The following is a 20,034-nucleotide window of genomic DNA, read 5'->3' on the forward strand; positions in this document are numbered from 1 at the left end:
TATATGAAAATTTAATCAATTATATGAGTTAGTTCCTACTTTTCTTGCATATTTGTGGCAAGATCATTCCCTTGTCATCCTCAGATCACTGAGGGGCTCTTTATTGTATAGTCAAGGTGTCCACTTTTAGCTTGACAAACAGGTTTTGGCCTGCAAACTCTTAGGCAGAGCAACAGCCAAGCTCATCTTGCAGAGACAGTCTTTTGTGATGTGTCTAATCATGGCCTCCTACTCAGCCTTTGTTCCACGTAAAAGTTCCTCGCTAAGGAGAACCAACAACCTTGGTTCTGCTCTAAAGAACCTAAGGTGGGAGAGGGGACTTTCTGCTCTCTTTTTCACTGTCTCTTCCATTTAAGTAGTGAGTTTCCACAGCTTGAGAGATAGTACAAGATAAGGACTGCTAGACCACTGCTCTGCTATGTAGACTCTAATGCTCAGCAGAATCCCTGTGCTGGGGCAGTTGGATGGTAAATACCCAGGAAAATACATAGTTCCTGTGTGTCAGTGGGGAACACAGCTGTGACAAGCCTTTGAGAGAGACAAACCATCAAAAAGCACAGCATGGAAGAGATTCAAGGTAACCCAGCCTGGATGCAGTTTGTTTCATGAATCAGCCCAAGAAAAGCCATATGGTGTCTGCAAAAGAGGCCTATCCACTGCTGGCTGGACATTGTCCTTGCTGGACTCTCTGTAGGAACCTGAAATCTCGTTGACTCATGTGAACCAAATTTCCAGACTTGACTCACTGGCTACTAAAACCATAAGATTGCATGGTGTGTCTCATATTTTTCCTGGAAAAAAAACCAGCAGGAAAATATAACTATCTTTGGTTAATTAACATCTGAATCTGCTTTGAAGCCTTCAGAGAATATATGTAAAGAAATTAAACCAATCTCAAACCAGCAAAGAAAAATAAACTTAAAATATCTGGACCATCAAGATTTGTTTCTATAAGTGTTCCTGGTTGCCTCATCCTGAGATACTGGAGTGTGTCCACGGAAGAACAACAGAGCTGGTGAAGGATCTGGAACACAAGCCTGATGAGGAACAGCCGAGGGAGCTGGTGAGGCTCAGCCTGGAGAAAAGGAGGCTCAGAGGGGACCTTCTCATTCTCTACAACAATCTGAAATAGGTTGTAACCAAGTGAGGGTTGGCCTCCTCTTCCAGGTAACAAGGAATAAGATGAGAGGAAACAGCCTCAAGTTGTGCCAGGGGAGGTTTAGATTGGACATTAAGAAAAATTTATTCACTGAAAGGGTTGTCAATCATTGGAACATTGCCCAGGGATGTGGTGGAATCTTCATCCCTGGAAACATTCAAAAAATGTGTAGATGTGGCAGCTGGGGAGAAGATTTAGTGGTGGACCTGTCACTATTAGGTTAATGGTTGGACTTGATGATCTTAGAGGTCTTTTCTTACCTTAATGATTTCTATGATCCTTTTGTTTAAAGGTAAAAGATACACATCCTGTCAAATCTCTTTTGTACCTCTTAGTACCTGCTGATGTCATGGGATCATGGACTTATTCTAGGGCCATATGTGGCAGGAAGTGCAATTGGGAAAGCCACAAAGAGTAGGCACACAGGTGGTTTTAGAGAAAATGTTCCTGGCTGATCAGCATCAAAAATTTGCTGCATAAATGGAAAAACTTCCTCACACAATGCAAAACTAACCTGAGAAACTCACTGCTGTAGGATTTAATTGCCAAAACCTTGCCAAAGGATGAGAAAAAAAAAAAAGAAGAAGAAAAAGAAAAAAAGAAACAGGAAAAAGAAAAATAATAAAAAAACATGGGATGTTTACAATGCCAATAAGACCATAATAGGGACATTTAGAAAGACAATAGTACTTATTAAGGAAAGAAAACAAGACTCTCAGAAGAATTACACGTGTTGGAAAAGCTGTCTGTTTCAAAACAGGAAAAACCCTTTCGTGTAGCTAATAGCCAGATCCAGAGATGTAATTACACACAAGCTCTTTCAGCTGCAGTCCATGCAGTTGCAGTCCATTTTGAGCCTGATCTTAAATCAAATCTGTTGGCCTTCATCAAAGGTGATTGTTGATAGTGTAAACATCTGTCCTGGGCCAAAAACCTGATTCATTAATGGAACATGAGGAAAATTTCCTGCAATGGACTATGGTATAGCTGTTACTGAAGATTTTTTGATACCTCCTTGGAGGCAGCATTTACTGACAGAGGCAAAATACAAGGCAGTCTGGACAAAGTGGTCTGAACAATTATACTACTTTCTTCTCCTTCCTGTTTCTTTTGGCTCTCCAGAAGTAGTTGTCAGTCTTATTTTAGTTTCAGAGGACCTAAAAAGTCTCCTAAGTGACTTTGCCATCCTCTATAAGTTGCTGGGAAGGGAGCACATGTGGGTGGAGAAGATGTTCTTGCATGGTCATGGGAGGGCTGGGCTGGCAGTCTCCTTAGGCACAACAGATTTTTCTGCTGTGCTTTTTTTTCTGTGCTGCAAAGGGGAGAGAAGTTGCATTAATAGAAGTAGAGGGCAAAGGAGCCATCAGAGGGCTGCATTGGCAATGCTGGTTGATGGGGAAGATGAAAGTGGCCTTTGCTCCTGGCTCCATGATGGACTTCCATCAAGCCATTTCATTTTTTATGTGCTTCATTCTGGCCCCCAAAAAGTGCAGCCAGTGTGGGACTCATCTGTGCAGGGCTTTGAGCACACCAGGAAAAATATGTTAGGCAATGAGCACTGTCATGAGGAATTGCCTGTTGCCCAGCAATATTACCTCTCCAACGTGCTTACCTCCTCTTTTCCCATTCCCTCCCCACACTGAGATGTCAGGGCATCATTAGGGACTCTTCTGTTTTCAGAAATAACAGGAGCTTCAGAGCACTTCAAAATGTCTGGCTCTGTCCCTTAGGTGTCAAAGAAGGACCTCAGGTTCCTGGAAAATCTGGTCCCAAATGAGTGTAAAAACACACATTTTGTCAGGAAGTGAATAAAATCTCACTGAAATTAAGCCAGGGACAAAGATGAAAAAGCAGATGGCCCATGACAAACTGTGAGAACAAATTTGTTCGCATGACATGGGAATAAGTATGTACTCATAACAGACTATTACTCAAGAAATTTTGAAAGAGCACAACTCCACAGGAGTCATAATGGGATTAGTCACATAAAGCTCAGTCCAGCTAAGCCTGGTGTACTGTACCTGAAAGAAGAGAAACAGACCCCAAAACAGACCACAATTAAAAAAAAAAAGAAACAAATTCCAAAGAGATGCACAAGTTTATGAAGTCAGAAAAACTTTTAAGTGAATTAAAATCTGTAGAGTAGATGGATTGTTATTAGTCTGCTTAAAAAGCAAGAGGCCAGAGGAAGAAGCCTTGCTGAAATGACTCAACCAGTTTGACAGCACAGAGACAGAGTTGGGGTATTTTTGGTGAAATGTCATGGACTCTGGAAGACTTTGCCACGTGCTCCATTACAGCATTGTTCTCGTAACCTACAATTATTTGCAATTATTTGCAAAACCCCTTTAAAAATAATTTTAATGCAGAAGCCATAAACCAGAGGAATAGGGTTGATTTGGAATACTCTGATCTATTTTTCTTTTCAAATCAATATTTTGCACAAAACTCCTGACTTGAACAGGCATGTTTAATTACATAAAAACACTTCTGTCATTAAAGGCAGCAGCATCTCAATATATAAAATATTTTGGTATTTTTCTACCTACTAAGAGAGAAGCAGGTTCGTAGGACACAGATGTTATTTGCTTTATATAAAAAATAATTAACAATAAGCTTGCCTAACTTTTTTATGAATTTTCTGTGCACTTCTAAGCAGCTCACCCAAAAGCAAGTGAGTGTTCAGAGTTAGTTTATATTAATTAATTAAAGGTTAGACTAGAGCCAAAATAATATCTAGAGCCAAATTCAGCTTCTGAAATCACATGTATGCAAACACCAATCCTGGAGTGCTCACACTGATGCTTCTGTTCAGACCTACTCCACTGTAATGTCTGGTGGCCTCTTCACCCAAGATGGTGACTTAATCCCTTCTAATCTTGCTTAAAACCCTTCTAAGCTTCACTCAGCCTGGCAGTGGGAAGCAATGTCACTCCGTCTGAATCAAACCTGAGCAGCGCAGGAGGGTTGGCTTCAGATTCAGATCCCAAAGATGGATTTTCTCCTTGCAAAGGCAGCACCGCCCTCAGTGACGCACATGCTGCTCTTGGGCTTTCATTTACCACAAGCTGTTGGGACTTGAGTTTCACTTCTCACCAGAAAGCGGAGGCAGGAGTATATTTAGACTTTCTTGGGAAGCAGCTGCGAAATGCAGGGGGAGCGTGCACGCACTCAGTCCCGTGGGCACGCACACAGACACCGACAGCTTTAGAGCAGCTGCACAAACCTGAGCAGAAAGGACAGGGCACAGAGGCCTCCTGCAGGTCACTGTCTCACCAAAGAGGCTCATTTCAGCATCTCAATACCCTTATCATTGAATCACAGTATCATAGGATCATGGAACAGTTTGGGATGGAAGGAAGGTTAAAGACTGTCTCGTTCCAACCTCTCTGTTCATTGCAGGGACACCTTCCACCAGACCAGGTTGCTCAAAGCCCCATGCAACCAGGCCTTGAACACTTCCAGGGAAGGCACATTTTCTCTGAGCAAACTGTTCCAGTGCCTCACTACCCTCTGAATAAAAAATTTCTTCTGATGTCTCGTCTGAATCCCCCTTCTTTTAGTTTAAAATCATTCCCCTTTATTCTATCATTATCTTCCCTTTTTAAAAGTTGTTCTTCCTCACTTCTATAAGCCCCCTTGAAGTACTGGTTATTTGAATAAATAAAAAAAGGACTGGCACTATTGAAATAGACTGCTTTTTGGTCCTGACTCACTTGAAAGATTATCACCTTCTCAACCACAAGCTGATTCCTTGAAGCACTCTGGGGGCTTCAGGTTCTATTCTCCTGTGTCTTAAACCCTATCTACATGGTTTTGTGCTTTCCAAGGGAACACAGAGCCAGCATTAACCATCTGCTCTTGAGATTTGATAGGAAATTGGCAATCCCAAGAGGACTGAACCAGGCTCTGCTCTGTGGGGCTCAGAAAAAGGACAAGAGGCAGCGAGCAGAAACTGGTGCCCAGGAAACTCCACCTGGCCATGAGGCAGAATTTCTGTCCTGTGCAGGGACCAAGCACTGAACAGATTGCCCAGAGAGGGTGGGGATTCTGCCTTATTGGGGATATTCCAGGAACGTCTGGACACAATCCTGTGCTCTGGGATGACCCTGCTTGAGCAGGGGGCATGGACAAGATGATCCACCGTGGTCCTTTCCAGCCTGATCCAATCTGTGATTCTGTGAAATTACTTGCTACATCTACAAATAAAGTGAGGAATCCAGCTCACCCAACTTGAGCCATTTAGAAGCCCATCTAAGGTAGCTGACTTACTCTTACCAGAAGTTCTGGGAGGGGAGGGACACTTCAGAGCATGATCCTTCACCCCACTTAGGGACTTGATAGTTTGGAATGGCTTTACCCCAGAGGTGTTTCTTTCTTGACTGGAGCCAAGACAACTGTCTCATGCTAGATGCCAGCTAAAGGGCTAATGTTAGATGAGCTGAATCCGTGGAAAGTCATGCTCCTTCTTTTCCCTCAAGAATTCTTCTTCACAGACCTTTCCCTTGTTAGCTGACAAAAGACTAAGGAATCAGAGTTTACAGCAATTTGGCTGCAAGGCAGATAAAATCAGTAGTCAAACAAAAGCAGCTTAGATAGCCAAGGCTGCCTCTAAAGTTAAATATGTGATCATCTCATACAGCTGAATGCATTTAAAATAACTTTAGTTTGCCATTCTCACAGGGAAGACCATTAATCTTTTGGTCACATCCATCATCATGAGCACGACAAGTACCAGGAAATCCTCTCCTGGAGGTACTCGTCTGATTCCTCTCATTAGTGAATTACCTGCCCTATTTACAGTCCCATGAGTTTTGGACACCCTGAGATCCTCTTGGAGGTGGCAGAGCAGAAGTTCCTCCTGCTTTCAAATAGGTAACACAAGGATGTACAATGGCTTTCCCTTTGGGAGATCCACAGTAGATAAGGAAGGTAGGGAATGTTTTTAAGATGGGCGGTCATTTTTATGCACTGGTATAGTTCTCTTTTGCAATGTAGGCATTTTCAGATCATGACATCCACATTCAAGTTAGTTATCCAAAATTATTCCCAGCCAAGTGATGAGGACAAACCTCTCTCATTCAGGCAATAGTGATGATAGACCTATTTAATCCACTGGCTGCAAAGAAAGGCTTGGGAAGTGACTGTGTAGATAAGCTAAAGGTGATCCGAGGGAATGGCATGAAGCTGTATCGGGGAGATTTAGGTTAGATATTAGGAAAGGTTTCTTCACCCAGAGAGTGGTTGGGCACTGGAACAGACTCCCCAGGAAAGTGGTCACAGCCCCAAGCCTGACAGAGCTCAAAAAAAACCTACAACACACTCTCAGATATATGGTGTGATTTTTGGGGTGGACCTGTACAGGATCAGGATTTGTACTCAATGAGCCTTGTAGGTCCCTTCCAGCTCTGGATATTCTGTGATTTTGTGACTGGAATCCCATCTCAGTAAAATAATCCTCCTGAAGTATGAGGCAAAGCTGCCTGTGCACTCAATATAAAAGAAGTGACTCTTGAGGCTGCTCAGAGAGGTACATCTTATGTGTCTAAGCCTTCATTTAGGGGGCTTTCCCTCTATATGCAACATAGAAAATGCAGGGACTTCCAAGGAATTTCTTCACCAAGCATTTTTAGTTTAGCATGAATTTGATCCCAACCCAGGTTTTCTGAGTCCTGTATTAACTTCCCCAGTTGGTGATATAAATTTTCTTCTAAGCTACAAGCCTGCCTTGAACAGTCAGTCTTTGCATGTGGGAGTAGGTTACAGCATCCACCCAGCTTCTGTAGACTGGGTGTTCTGGAGGATGCTGACTCACCAGGCACAGGTGGGCTGATACCTTTAGGGAAGGTAGCTGCACTAGTCTGAGCACCCTGTGTTCAACATCTCTCTTCTCTGCAGGCATCCATCCAACCCCAATTAGCTCCAGCTCTGTCTAGATGTGGATTGAACACCCCCACCAGTGATAGTGCACCTGGATGCTCCAGTTAAGACTCTTTCTGTGACGGCTGTACAAAAAAAGTGAAAATCATCAAACATTAAAGTTGTGATGAGTTGCAATGAGAGAAGAAAAACCAGCATTAGAGAGGAAGGAAATAAAGAGAAATCCTGTTATATCTCATACACAACTGTAGTTGCTTGCTCCATGCTTCTTCCTACTCAGACCTCCCATATAACTGGGCTTTCTTAAACACACTCCAGCGATTCTGACCATGGAGAAAAAATTGTTGACACTGCTTTGGGCAGGGTTTGTGACTGGACAGTCTGCAGGAGTCCCTCCCAGCCTCAGTGATGCTGTGATTCTGCAGTCTTTGGGTGCTGAACAGCTGGGTCAGACCCATCCCAACCATCAATCACTCTGGGTTCTATGATCTGAGCATTGCAACAGCTCCAACACATCCTGGATACACCAGGATCCATGTGGAGGTGTCCAGACACCCATGTGGAATTTCTTAGATAGAAGTACAGGAGCCTGATCAAGCTGAGCAAGTTGTGTTAAAAGCTGCATGACATAAATAAATCTTAAATAGGGATTGGGGGGATGACAAAGCTGTGGCTTCTGATAGGGAAACCACACTGTTTGGAAAGGTTTCAGCCAAATGGAAGAGCCTTGGGTATCCAGACTTTTGCCTCTATTTTTGTCTGTATTATTTGCTACTCTTTGCGTATCAACCCCAGTATCTCTTTGGCCATTTAAGAATCGTTTTTGACAGTTATTTGCCATGGTGCTAAACCAGATTACATCAAGGTTTGTCAAGCTTCCTCTGCTCTCTAATGTATGGAAAAATATTACACTTAATTTGGTTTGCTCAGGCAATGTGGACAGGGATTAGCCATGCTATATATGGATCATAAACACTTCTGGTTAACACCACTGCACAGCCAAACCTGAAACTTTCATCTCAGTCCTTGCAAACTTTGGTGGTTTGGATGGAAAAGGAACCAGTATTTGAGCTGTGCTTTATTTTTGTTTTTGTTTTGAAAAACCAAAGGTGAATCAATAGCACTTTGGAAGCCCAAAATCCAGGATTCTCAGCCCACCTCCAGTGGACAGGGATCGAGTGCCTGTGTAGGCAGGGACTTCACATTGGGAAGAAAGCCAATACACAAAGGAAGGAAACCATTTCAAGGAACCTGCCGTAAGTCTCCATAAAAATCTCAGGGACATAAAGGCAGCCTGAGTTTTGTGTCATAATCCTCTCCAAGCAACATATGTGTCTGGTTAGGAACAACATAGTAGTCCCATGTGAGACAAAGATGGACTTTTTCTGGCTGCATGTCCAACTGGTTTGGTATTAGGAATGACAGGGGAAAACCTTTGGTTTTGAGTCAGAATTTTAGTTTGCTATCTGGAACACCAAAGCAGCCAGTAATGAAAGTGGATTTCTCACATCAGATTTTTTAGATGCCAGAAATAATAACAGCATAGTGTTAACACCTCAGCACTTGGCTTTCTCTAGGTTGTTTTAACCTAGATAAATTTATTAATTTGTGTCTTTGTATCCACAGCACTGCCTTAAAATTTGCACTTAATTGCAGCAAAAGTAGTTTTAAAATCCATCTGTCTTACACTGACCACTCCTGTAGCATCTCACCACCTTTTGTATAATGTGTTCTCAGTGCTAAAATAAAGATGTACAGCGTGGTATAGTAATTCCACTTATGCAGATCTTTGAGGCTGTTGAAAAGGTAAAATTTTCTATTATATTTCTGGCTTTCAGAATTATTATAAAAGTAGGATCATCCTTACCACAAGGTATTTAACAACTGGGCATGATGAGTAGAGCACCTTGGACCATCATGTGGCTCTCCAAGCCCTTGTATATCCTCCAGAGGCTGCTCTTTCTTCCTATGCTGCATCTGATGGACTTAGTCCAAGAAAGAATGTTTCTAATGACCTTAGTGGACATCGAATGAGTTCTACTGAACTACTTCCAAGAGGGCACAAATGTCAGGCTTGGATGCCCAGTGTCAACAATTTCTTTCTATCTCTTCTTTTTTGATTTTCATATCTGAAGTTGCTGAAGGGATCTAGGCAGGTATTACATCAAAGTTTGATTGTGTGAACACTGCCACATTTCCACACATTAAAAGAAAATATTGAAGGGTCTAGGCCACCAGGTAGCTCTTATTGTGTTTGGTGTTGAGCTGTCTGTTCAAACCAAAATGTTGAAAACTGAGACCCCCTGTAAAGTAGCAATTAACTTTAGCTCTGGCAGAAGCCATCCAGCTCTCCCACCTCCACAGGACATCTGAGTCACTTAGAACATTACCATGGTTCCATGACTGGCCAGGAAAACACAGTAGGTAACTTACCAGCTGATTCATAGCTATGAGATGCCAACCAGAAAAATGTTCAGGCCTGTCCAGAAGCTTTATGAAGAATGAGAGTGGAAAGATAATTTAGTTTTATAATATTTAGTTCATGCTTACCTACAATAGGCTCTTGTTTTAGATTACATCTGTTCTTTTCTAATGGGCCTACAGAGAGTATCACTGCCAGCTGATGAAATTTCCCCTTTCATCAAGGAAGGCTTGGTCCCATTGAGGGGACAGCAGGCAACAGCCTGTACGTAAGTACATCTGTGAATCAAGGCTCATGATGTATCTTCCTTGCAGATTCAGATCCTTGCACTCCTGATGCTCCACCTGCTGCCACTTCACCACCAACTTCTGAAGAACCTGGACCTTTCACAGCTCCAGCATCACCCTCCTGTTCCTCTGACACTGGTACCGCATCACTTTCACCCCCATTACGCACGTGTGTTGCAGCCTTACATCCAAAACCACCTCCTATTTCACCATCAACATCCACTCCTGCTGCCACTGTTCACCCTGGACTTCCTTCTCTTCCTGCCCCACCTGCCTCTACTCCATCCCTGCACCCTGGGATTTATCTGCCGGTTGTCCCACCCAGTGGTGCCACCCACCTCATCAACTGGCTGCCCTTCCTCGCCTCGGCAACGCTCGCCACCATTCAAGGCAAGGAGGAAGACCAGCCACCCATAAGCACAGGCTCCCTGGAAGGCATGAAGCCTTGCAGCAGCCCAGCCCCACCCCCCTCCCATGAGGAAAATCCTCAGGCAGCACTTATGGGAAACAGTGCTCCGGGGCCTGCTTCCCCACCGCCAGCTGCCCAGGCTGTGCCCGTGGGCTCCGAGGCGTCGGCGAATGTGAGCGACATCCTGGCGGAGCTGCGGACCATGAACAGCCACCTCTCCACCATTGCCCGAGCCCTGACCCAGCTGGCATCATCCCTGGCACCCCAGCAGGATGCTAGTGGCACCTCCCCTCCTTAGTGCCAGGTTTCACAGGGAATGGTGTTGCCCAGAGGAAAGGGACCCTCCCCAAACTTGCCCACACCATCAGAGTGGGTTCGCTGCAGTTGCAGACACCGACCGCGTCTCCCCAGTGGGTTTTTCTGTTTGTTTGTTTGCCCCTTGTAAATGGCTGCATATATTAAAAAATAGTTTTGTGGTCTTTCTTGTTAATAAAATTGTTTATATTTCTCATGTTCCTTTCAGATGCACTCGCTCCCCTCCTCTCACCCGTTAACCACATAAACACTGGTAGGAGCTGGTGAGGTCTCACACAGAAAATGCTGGGAATCTGAAGTGGTGAGAAGTTACCCATGAGAAAATGCTTGAGGAGGTGACAAAACCACTCTGGGCAATGTGAGGGGACACAGAAAGCAAAGGACACAATGAAACTTTGAAAAATTTCCCTGTCCCTCCCCATCCATGCTGCATGGCACAGCTCTGTTGAAATTGGAGCCCTTCCCAATGCACTAAATCTCAGGGGTAATTGTAATTACCAGCGCAGGTACACATCATGATAAATTGTTCAGAATACAAAGCAGCATAGTTGTCTAAGCAGCACTGGGGCTGAACAGCCACCAAACAGCCTCATCCACCTCCTGCCCTCCAAGAGAGGTGAGAACTGAAGGTGCTTAGCTCAAGTCAATCTGTCTTATTTGCCAGTGGTGCCTGGGCATAAATAGGCCAAGCTAATTTACAACAATTAGCCAGGCGCACATGGATAAATCCCAACATTTCACCATCTTTTCCCTATTGCCAAGGTGCAGCAGTTTGCCTAAAGGTGGCATTGAAGGTGTGAAACCTTAAACAATCCTCTTTGTAGATGGAGAAAGATCTCTTGTACATTAATCCAGGATTTGCTCCTCCCAGGTGTTTGACCTGTAGAGCAGCTGGTGAGGTACCATTGGACAGGTGGAGGCACCAGAGCAGGGAGATGAAGGTTGGGATGTGCTCGGAGCTCTGGGAGAGTCCCTGGAAAGAACAGCTCTTGCAGAGCTTTTTCTGTGCATCTCAGCCCATAGTGCAAACTGGTCTGCCCATAGTGCAAACAACCAGACCAGGTTGTCCACGTCCACAGTGTCCCTGATCTTTAAGGTCCCTTCCAAGCCAAATCATTCTATGATTTTATGAACCACCAGTCAAAATATTTTTTTCCTGAAGGTGGGCCAAGCACAGGCCCAGTGGTGGCTGAGCCAGGCTATGCTGCTGCTCTGCCTTTCATCCCAGTGAATTAAAATGAAACACATGCTCATGGCAAACAGAAGAAAATAAAGGTCTCTGTGAAGCTGTGTATGATCTCGCCTTAATTTAGCTACGCAGGCCTCAGATATCAGGATCTGAGGCCATCTCTAGGAAAATCTCAGACAAACAGAGAGATCGCTAGATAAGATTAAAGAGGAAGTATTCAGTCTATTTGCAAATATTTCTGTTACAGATGAGCCTAAGCCACAAAGATTAAATCAATATACAAACTTCCCCAAAGCTCAGGTGTATTTGAATTTGAGGCTTTGGTTACTGCATATGTATTTATATATAAACCTATCCATACTTTTGAGTCTGTGCCTGAAAGACAAAGGAATTGTCCTGCTCAATCATGGGGTTTTTTCTAGCCTGATCAGACTTTTTCCTCTGCTATGTTTAGCAAAAAGGTGAAAAAAACCCAGATATTTGATAGATGCCCTACACTACCTTTTAAGTTTGTGTTTAAATATGTGTTTCAACTAAAAGAGATATAAGGAGTATCTTTAAAACATTATGGCTTTTGATTTGTCCATTGCAGTTCCCTTAGAATAAAAAAGCGAAAATAAAGAGAAATTTATCACTTTTCCTCCTTTCATTATAAAATATAGGCCAGGAAAGAAAGGGGAAAGCTCTATTATTAAAAAAAAATTAAAAGGAATTATTTCCAATTTTACCATCTTTCCCTCTTTCAACTTCACATAAGTAGTAAATAAATACCGTATTCCCCACTGTTAATAGTTTTGCTTGCTTGATCCTGCTGTTTCCCAATAGTAATCTTTCATGGCCTAACGCTGATGAAAATATCAGTGGTGTTTTCTAGATCTGTGCAAGACACGCAGCCATAGGTTCAGAAAGTCTTACTGATGCTTTATCAACCAAGGTTAGAACTGACTTCATTTAGGTGTCTAAGGGATTTGGGAACAGTTTCCATGGCACGCAAATCCATAAAAAGCCTGAAAAAGTTGCCTATATTCAGCTGCAAAGGCAGTGTTCTTCATTCTCAAAGATGCTATGAGTGTAATCCAGCTGGCAGGGAGGGAAAAGTGCTATTCCTGAGCCTCTTCCTAAAGGAACGAGATTTCTGTGGTCTCATAGCCAAAGATATTAGATGCTGAACACCTTTGCAGTCTAGACTCTGAGCTGTCTGGTCCTGTGGCACACTGACAACAAAGCAGAACCTGAGCCTGTAGCCAGGAGTAGCAGCTTTTGGATTGACTTGGTAACCACTGCTGGCTCCCACAGGGCACAGCAACTGGCTGTGGGGCCAGTGAGGCAGACAGAGGCTGTCTGTGGACAGGGGCAGTTCCTGCACCCTGAGCCACCCTGAGCCCAGCCAGGGCTCTTCTAATGCCACAGGTCCCCATCTGCAGGGTCTCCTGCAGGGTTTGTGCCCAGCCCATGTGAGTAAAAACCCAGCTCAGATACATCTGCACAGCCTCACCATGGCACAAAAGGGCTTCACTGCCATGCTAAGAGGACTCCTGCCCATGGGCACCTCGTTCAGCAAAGTGCATTATTCTCTACTCGATGTGTTCAACACTCATGTCCCTTGGGAATTACTCCCTCAATTTAAACCACTTAAACACTGCAAGAAACAAGTGGTTGCTCTGACTGCATCACTTTTCTGGCAAGAGTTTTACTCTGTTTCAGGTCTTGTTTGCCCTTCTTGACTTTCATCCAACTTGGTTCTAGCAGCCCCATTGCCACTCTCTGTGTGCTCAGTAGCTTTACTGGCACCCTTGAGCTGCTGTTCCACACGTGCTATGCTGCCAGTCAAAAGCTGGAGTGCAGCTTACAACAAAAAAGTCTCCTAAAGCTCCTGAAAGTGACAGCAGAATGGCTGAAGAAAGGCAGAAACCTCAGTAGAGCTGGCACTGTGTCCCCACAGTTCCCCAGCCCCTGTGGAAATGATAAGTCCGGGTTGCTCCTATGCCACAGAGACACATAACCCATGGAAAAGAGTTCAAGAGACTTTCTTCTCTAAATTATTCATTTTGATTCAGCTCAAAGTGTGAGGGGAGGGGCTGAAAGTTACAGTGCCTTAGTGAATGTTCAAAGTCCTGTGTAGAAATAACCTCATCTTACACTCCAGGGGCTGTTAAAATATTAAAACTCCCCTGCTGGCTTTCTCTCTCTTGTGACATCTTCAGTCTCGCTTTCTTCTTCCTCTTCCACAGCCTTGTTATTTTCCAAGGCAGGAATTTATAGGGCAAGATTTATTTTAAAATTGACAGATGCTGCTTTCCTTTTCTACTAAAAAACCCTGAAACACTATGGATGAGAAAATTTAAAGGCTGGAGGCCAGGTTGTTAAGAGTCAGCATTGTGACCAACACAACCCCTTGTGGCCCTTCCATCAAAATCCCAAACACACTGATCCCATCTTTCACAGTTTCCTCCTGAGCAAACATTGAGGGTGGGTTTCAAGTCACCACACCTGAATCATCTAAACCTTGGTTTTGTAGTTCCTCTACAGGCATGGGTTTTCAACTTGCTGTTCATCTCAACCTAAAAAAGGTGTTTAAAATAGGTGGGAAGGCATTTGACTTCTGGCAATGCCCATCCCTCTCCCCAGACTATAGATGGCTCATGTAAGCCAGATTTTTGACTTCTAGGTGACTGGAAGTAAATGAAATAAATCCTCTGTTGGTAATTGCAGTTCATTTTAAACCAGTGAAACAATAATATATCACATTTATTTCAATCACAATAGAAGTGTGAGGAACTGGAAGAGGGGAAATGGGAGCTCAAGAGAATAGGACTGACAGTAAAACTGGAAGCCCCCACAAAATATCCAGCTCCAGACCCATGCCAGGAGTTATCCTGTGCCAGGAGAGCACCCAGAGGAACATCCAGATCATTCCATTCTCCCAGAAAATTAAGTCCTCAGGATGTGGAACTGAAAGCAAAACAACTTCATGGGGTTTGAGTGATGTACTCAGTGTCTGCTACTCCAGCAGGAATTATTTAAGGAGGCAGCAGGCTGTACAATATTGTATTAGACTGCAATTCAAGAAGGTGGGAGAAATCACAGGTTTACACAGGAGAAATAGGAAGCCGGGTGGTTTTTCACTTTGTTTTCTCTAGCACACATTGTTCTTCCAATATTTGTACACACATTCACTGTAACGACACTCAAATCTCCCAGTAAAAATAATTTATAAAGAAACATTGCTGGGGAGTGCATTCCTTCCCATTAGCCCAGCTGCGAGCTGGCAGCTCAGAGCCTGGGATTGAGCTCCCTCCTCCAGACAAGACCGTTTTCCATCTCAGCTCTGTCTGGGAAGCACAAAGCAGGTACCCTCTGCCAGATGCCCCTGTGGACACCCACGTCTACCCACAAAGCCATAGGGTCTATGCCTCCAGCTTCCTTCCAGACCTTTCACTACAGCATTTTGCAGAGTTCTTTGGGTTTCTGTTCAATTTGTTTCAGTCTGTGAACAACTAACCAGGACACCTGTGCCAGGGACTGGCTGCACTCATAACCACAGGGCCGTATCCTGAGTCCACAGCTGCCAGCCTGGTGGGAGATCCTCTTTGGATGCCACAGGATAAAAGATGCTATGCCACCAGTGTGGGCAAGGGTATCCTGTGGCCCTGACTGTCCCTGTCCTGGGTTATGTGTGCAGTGGTTATTCTGGTGCATGGCAATGCTTGGGAGGGGACAACTGAGTCACCCATCCAGGGACCAAAGGCACATACACCACATTCATCCCATGGGCTGGGGAACCTCTGCTCAAATCACCCAAGGATGCAATAGAAATGCAGGGTCTGCCCAGCCCCAGCTAGCTGTGGAGCCCACTGTGCCAGAGGAACGCAGGCAGGCAGCACTGTTCCCAAAGTGCACAATGCTGAATAAAACTGGACAAGGGTCTTTCCAAGTCATGGCTGAGCCGGGAGACTGCTTTAAAAAGTTAAAAACCACCATATTTTGTATTTGCTCAGGTGTTTCTGGTCATCTCCCACATGCAGTTTTTCTTCCTCTTGACAGACACTGAAACTCTGCTCTTGGCTTAGCCATAAAGAGGCTATAGGACATGAGACAGTCAGTTCTGGTCTTACAGGAAATAAAGGTAATGTACTCTGGACTTTCAGATGTCATAGAATCACAGAATGGTTTGGCTTGGAAGAGACCTTAAAGATCATCCAGTTCCAATCCCCTGTCATGGGCAGGGACACCTTCCATGAGACCAGGTTGCTCAGAGCCCCATCCAACCTGGCATTAAAGGATGAGACTGTCCTTTCTCCTGTGCCAGAACTGCAGCACTGAGTGAAGGTATCCATCTGCTCCTCTGTAATCCTGATTGCTCTCTGCTCCCCTGCCATTTTGCACCTAACCTGTACCTTTCCAGAGCAAGGAATATGTTTTTGTTCTCCCATCATTCAAAGCTTAGCATGGAAAGGGATTTTAAACACTGTAACAGCAGAAGGTAGTTATTAATAACAAGCGATATCATGAAACCGAAATCTTCCTCTCAACAAAGAGGAATTCAGTGATGTAGAAGTTGAAGACAGAAGTGCACCACAACCCCTTGCTGGGTTCTGTTCCAGGCTCTCTAAAATAAGCCAGGCTGAAACAGTAACTTCTCACTACTGCTTTTTCTTGTGGAAGTGGTTCCCAGACACTTGCTGTACATCGTATAATGTCAACATCTGATTTGATCCACATCGTTCTCATCTACCACTAGCCTGGATTTCCCATTTATCTTGAACTTTGGCTGAAATCTCATTTTATTCAGAGAAAGGTCTTACTGGAAAAGCCTTCATGAAGAGCTTACTACTTACAACTATAATTCAAAGCACATTTTGAACAGAAAATTGTGGATTTCCACCAGCTGAAGCCCTTGGTGATTCATGGTGATGGCAACAAATTGGTTTTGTCACAAAACAAAAATAAGAGGCTCCTGAAAAAGCCTGAAAAATGCCAAAGACTGTTTCTGTTTCTTAATATTTATTTTATTAAAGATATCAAGCCACACCAGTAGCTCAAGAAATAATTGAAGCATTTAGCTTCTTCTGCATTGCTACTTTACCCATTTCCTCAAATTATTTTGACAGTATTTATTTTGGGTCAATAGAAAATGACTTTTTTTCTCCCTGTCAGCAGAATCAAAACATCAGATACTCATGTGGTTCTGCTAGGAGAGTACAGTGGATTCTTAGGCTAACTTGGCTATCTGTGAGTGGAAATCCAAACCCCACAGTTTCTCCCAGATTCTTCAAAGTAGTGAAAGTGTTGGTGATACCAGTCTGGTGTCCCACGGTCCATGACACATGTCACCAGTGAGGTGGCATATGGCTCTATTCCCAACCTTGACTGGGAAGGGAACTCACAGACCTTTAGGTGATATAAATTTCCATGGGACTTAGAGCTTGGATTGACCAACCAGGCCAGTCTGATCTGTTCCAGGTGGGACCTGGCTCCATGTGTTTTAGTAAATGGTGGTAGACATTGGACTTTTCAAGCCATGCCAACAGACACGTGATTAAAGCTTCCAGGGGCTTATTCATTTCTTCCATATAAAATAAGGCTATTTGCACATTTAATGTTAATTCTGTATTGACTATCACTCTTGGGAGGTAAGGATGTCATTATTTTTTAAACACACAGGGCTTTACTCGATCAGACTCATTTGTTTCCTCTGATGGAAGAAAAGGGCCTGAGGTGGAGAGAAGTTAAGAGCTGACTAGGAGGTTTTAACTGAAGTAGTGGGATGAACGTGAGCCAAGGAAAATTTAGGCTGCGCATCAGGAAAATTTTCCTAACAACGAGGTCTATTACTACATGAAATGGTTCCCCCCAGGGAAAAGGGGGAAGCTGACTAGACAAAGCAATGAAGAACACATTGTAGGGGGCAACCTTTAAACAGTTGGGGAATGGACCAAGTGACCTAAGTGCATTTTCCATCTCTAATTTCTCTGACTCAATCATTGCAAGGGTACAGTGTAGAGTATATGACTCCTGCTCTCCGCCACATCAGTGCTGCTTGGGAGCATTTCCCACAAAGCCAGTCCTCAGGATGCAAAGGACACCAGAGCTCTGACCTCCAGGCTTCTTCACTGAGGTCCACCAGGCATAGGTTGCTCTTGCTGGGACCTTTGGCTACCCAGGGACCAGAGGGTTCATGAACACAGGTCATTTTTAACTGGACTTTTTCATTCTTCAACTTCACTTTTCTTTGCCTTTTTTTCCCCATGATTTCTTCGTCTTATATGGGAAAGCTTTTCATTCTCAGAAATCACTGAGTTGCTTCAGAGACAAGCTCAAGCTACACAGAAACCTGACACAGAGGTGGAATTTCTGAGCACCTGGTGATGCCCATGTGACAGCTGTCACAGTAGCAGACACCCAGAACCAAACCAGGAGACTTCAGAGCAACAAGGTGAACTTCAGGTGCCAAACCAGCTTACGATGCAACTCTCATGTCCTCATTTTCCAGACTGAACTGGACTGGATGAGCCAAGGAATAGTTGAATGCTGTTAAAGGGTTTACTTCAGTCAAAGCAAATGTGATTCCCAATAATGAGGAAGAGTTATTCTTCTTATCCTTGAATCCTGTATGTTTAAACATCAGTGATCTTCTGGTAGAGTTCCTCAAAGTTTTTGTATAAATCTTCTTAAAAATCAAAAAATTGATTCACTAACAGCCATAGACTTCTGCAGGAAGGGCCAGTTTCATTACAAGTTCACCCAAACTTTCCAAATGCTCATACTCCAAATGGCATCTTTTATAATTTTTTAAAAGAAATATCATAATGGTTTCTTGTTTTGTTTTGTTCTGTTTTGATTTAAAAGCCGGCTGTCTTTTCAAATTTTAACTAATTAGAGTAAATGAAAAGAACTCTTGTAATAACTTGGGGAGCTGATTTTCTTTTCCTCTCAGAAGAATGGTTTAATATGCCCAACTACAGTGATCTTTGTGTCTGAGTATTTTTATCTCCTTAAAAAAAAATAAAAATATCAACTTTTCCATAGAAGAGAAAAATACCTCTCTCTTTGGCTTATTTATTGTTTGAGCAGGAATTGGTTGAAAATATAGGCAAGATAATGAAAGGCCTTTTTTTTCCTGTGCCTTTGCTGGAAAACCTGTATTTATTCTTAGTTTAAATATGGCCCTGAAAACACATGTTTTGAAAAAATAATAGTTATGTTATAAGACAAATTCAGTGTACCATGAATGAAGCTGGAGGAGCTGTGTAACTTTCTGACACAGACTTCATTTTTGCAAGCTGGATTTAGTTTTTCTTTTCGTCAGCCTCAGCAGTTTTTATCTCTGCAGTCTCAGTTCACATCTATTTCCTCTCTGTGCGAGGTATGTGCATGAATGCAGGGACATCTAACAATGAAAGAACAGCTTCAGGGAAGAGAAGGGCAAATCAGCTCTGTATTCACTGGGACCTGACTGCAGACCATAAAAATAGATATGAAAATGCAAAGAAGAAATGCCTGAAAAAAGCTTCTAGACAAAGTGATTACTTCTATGTGTTAAAAAAAAAAAAAAGCCAATGGAGTCAGTAGAAGTAATGACTTTAGAAAACATACTGGGACAAGACAGGACAAATATCACTTACAGGGGAAAAAAAACCTGTCCACATCAGTAACACCTCTATCAACACCACTTTCGTTTTACCAGTTCCTGTCTAGCCGGGAACTAATTTCTTTACAGTTACTGAAGCAGAGTAACCACAAATCAAACAGTAGGAAAATGATAACCTGCTGAACTCCATAGAGGCCTCTTGGCTGGGTTTTGTGACATCTGAACTATGCTTAGACAATTGTGAAATGTCTAATGTGGGGCAGTCAATCAGGCTTTGCCCCTGAACTTGTCATTTTGTCAGACAAAGTGGGAATAAAAAAAAAAAATAAAACCCACAAATATTTAGAAAAGTCAAAACTGCTAAAAATTATTTATGAGAAAAAGTTGGATATTTCTTGGAAGGTGACACTAGAATCCTTTAATATATTATGAGAATATGAAGCATGAGGGGGAGTATAAAGTGCAGGGAGAGACCCTGTTTGTGGGAGTTTTTCAAAGTTATGTTCTGTTGGCTCAGGCTGCACCTCACTGAAATGAAACTTAACAGACCAATAAATACAGCAGTGCTGAAGAAAAAGAAGAAGAAATTGTACTAAACTCTGATTATGCTGACATCAGCTGGCCTATAAATTATCGCCCAATAAAAACTATCAAGATGTGAACAAAAATATCCCAGATATCCATCCTGGAAAGAAAAAACAGTTTGGAGCTATTCCAGGACAGTAATTCTTTTATATATATATAAAATCTGAATATTTTGTATTGTGCTCATGCAAAGAAAG

The 20,034-nt window shown here is 43.2% G+C and overlaps 1 protein-coding gene across 2 annotated transcripts in view; it reads left to right on the forward strand.

The window, feature by feature from the left end:
- RUNX2 (RUNX family transcription factor 2) overlaps positions 1–10,668 on the forward strand; it is a 215,991-nt gene extending 205,323 nt beyond the window's left edge. For both annotated transcript variants that reach the window (XM_048297268.1, XM_048297269.1), the window contains one exon: positions 9,776–10,668. In XM_048297268.1, the coding sequence (XP_048153225.1) occupies positions 9,776–10,455 (680 nt within the window). In that variant the 3' untranslated portion in view covers positions 10,456–10,668. The remainder of the gene's footprint in view (positions 1–9,775) is intronic.
- The last annotated feature ends 9,366 nt before the right edge of the window (positions 10,669–20,034 follow it).

The sequence above is a fragment of the Corvus hawaiiensis genome, chromosome 3 (genome assembly GCF_020740725.1).
Source record: "Corvus hawaiiensis isolate bCorHaw1 chromosome 3, bCorHaw1.pri.cur, whole genome shotgun sequence".
Classification (NCBI taxonomy): Eukaryota; Metazoa; Chordata; class Aves; order Passeriformes; family Corvidae; genus Corvus; species Corvus hawaiiensis.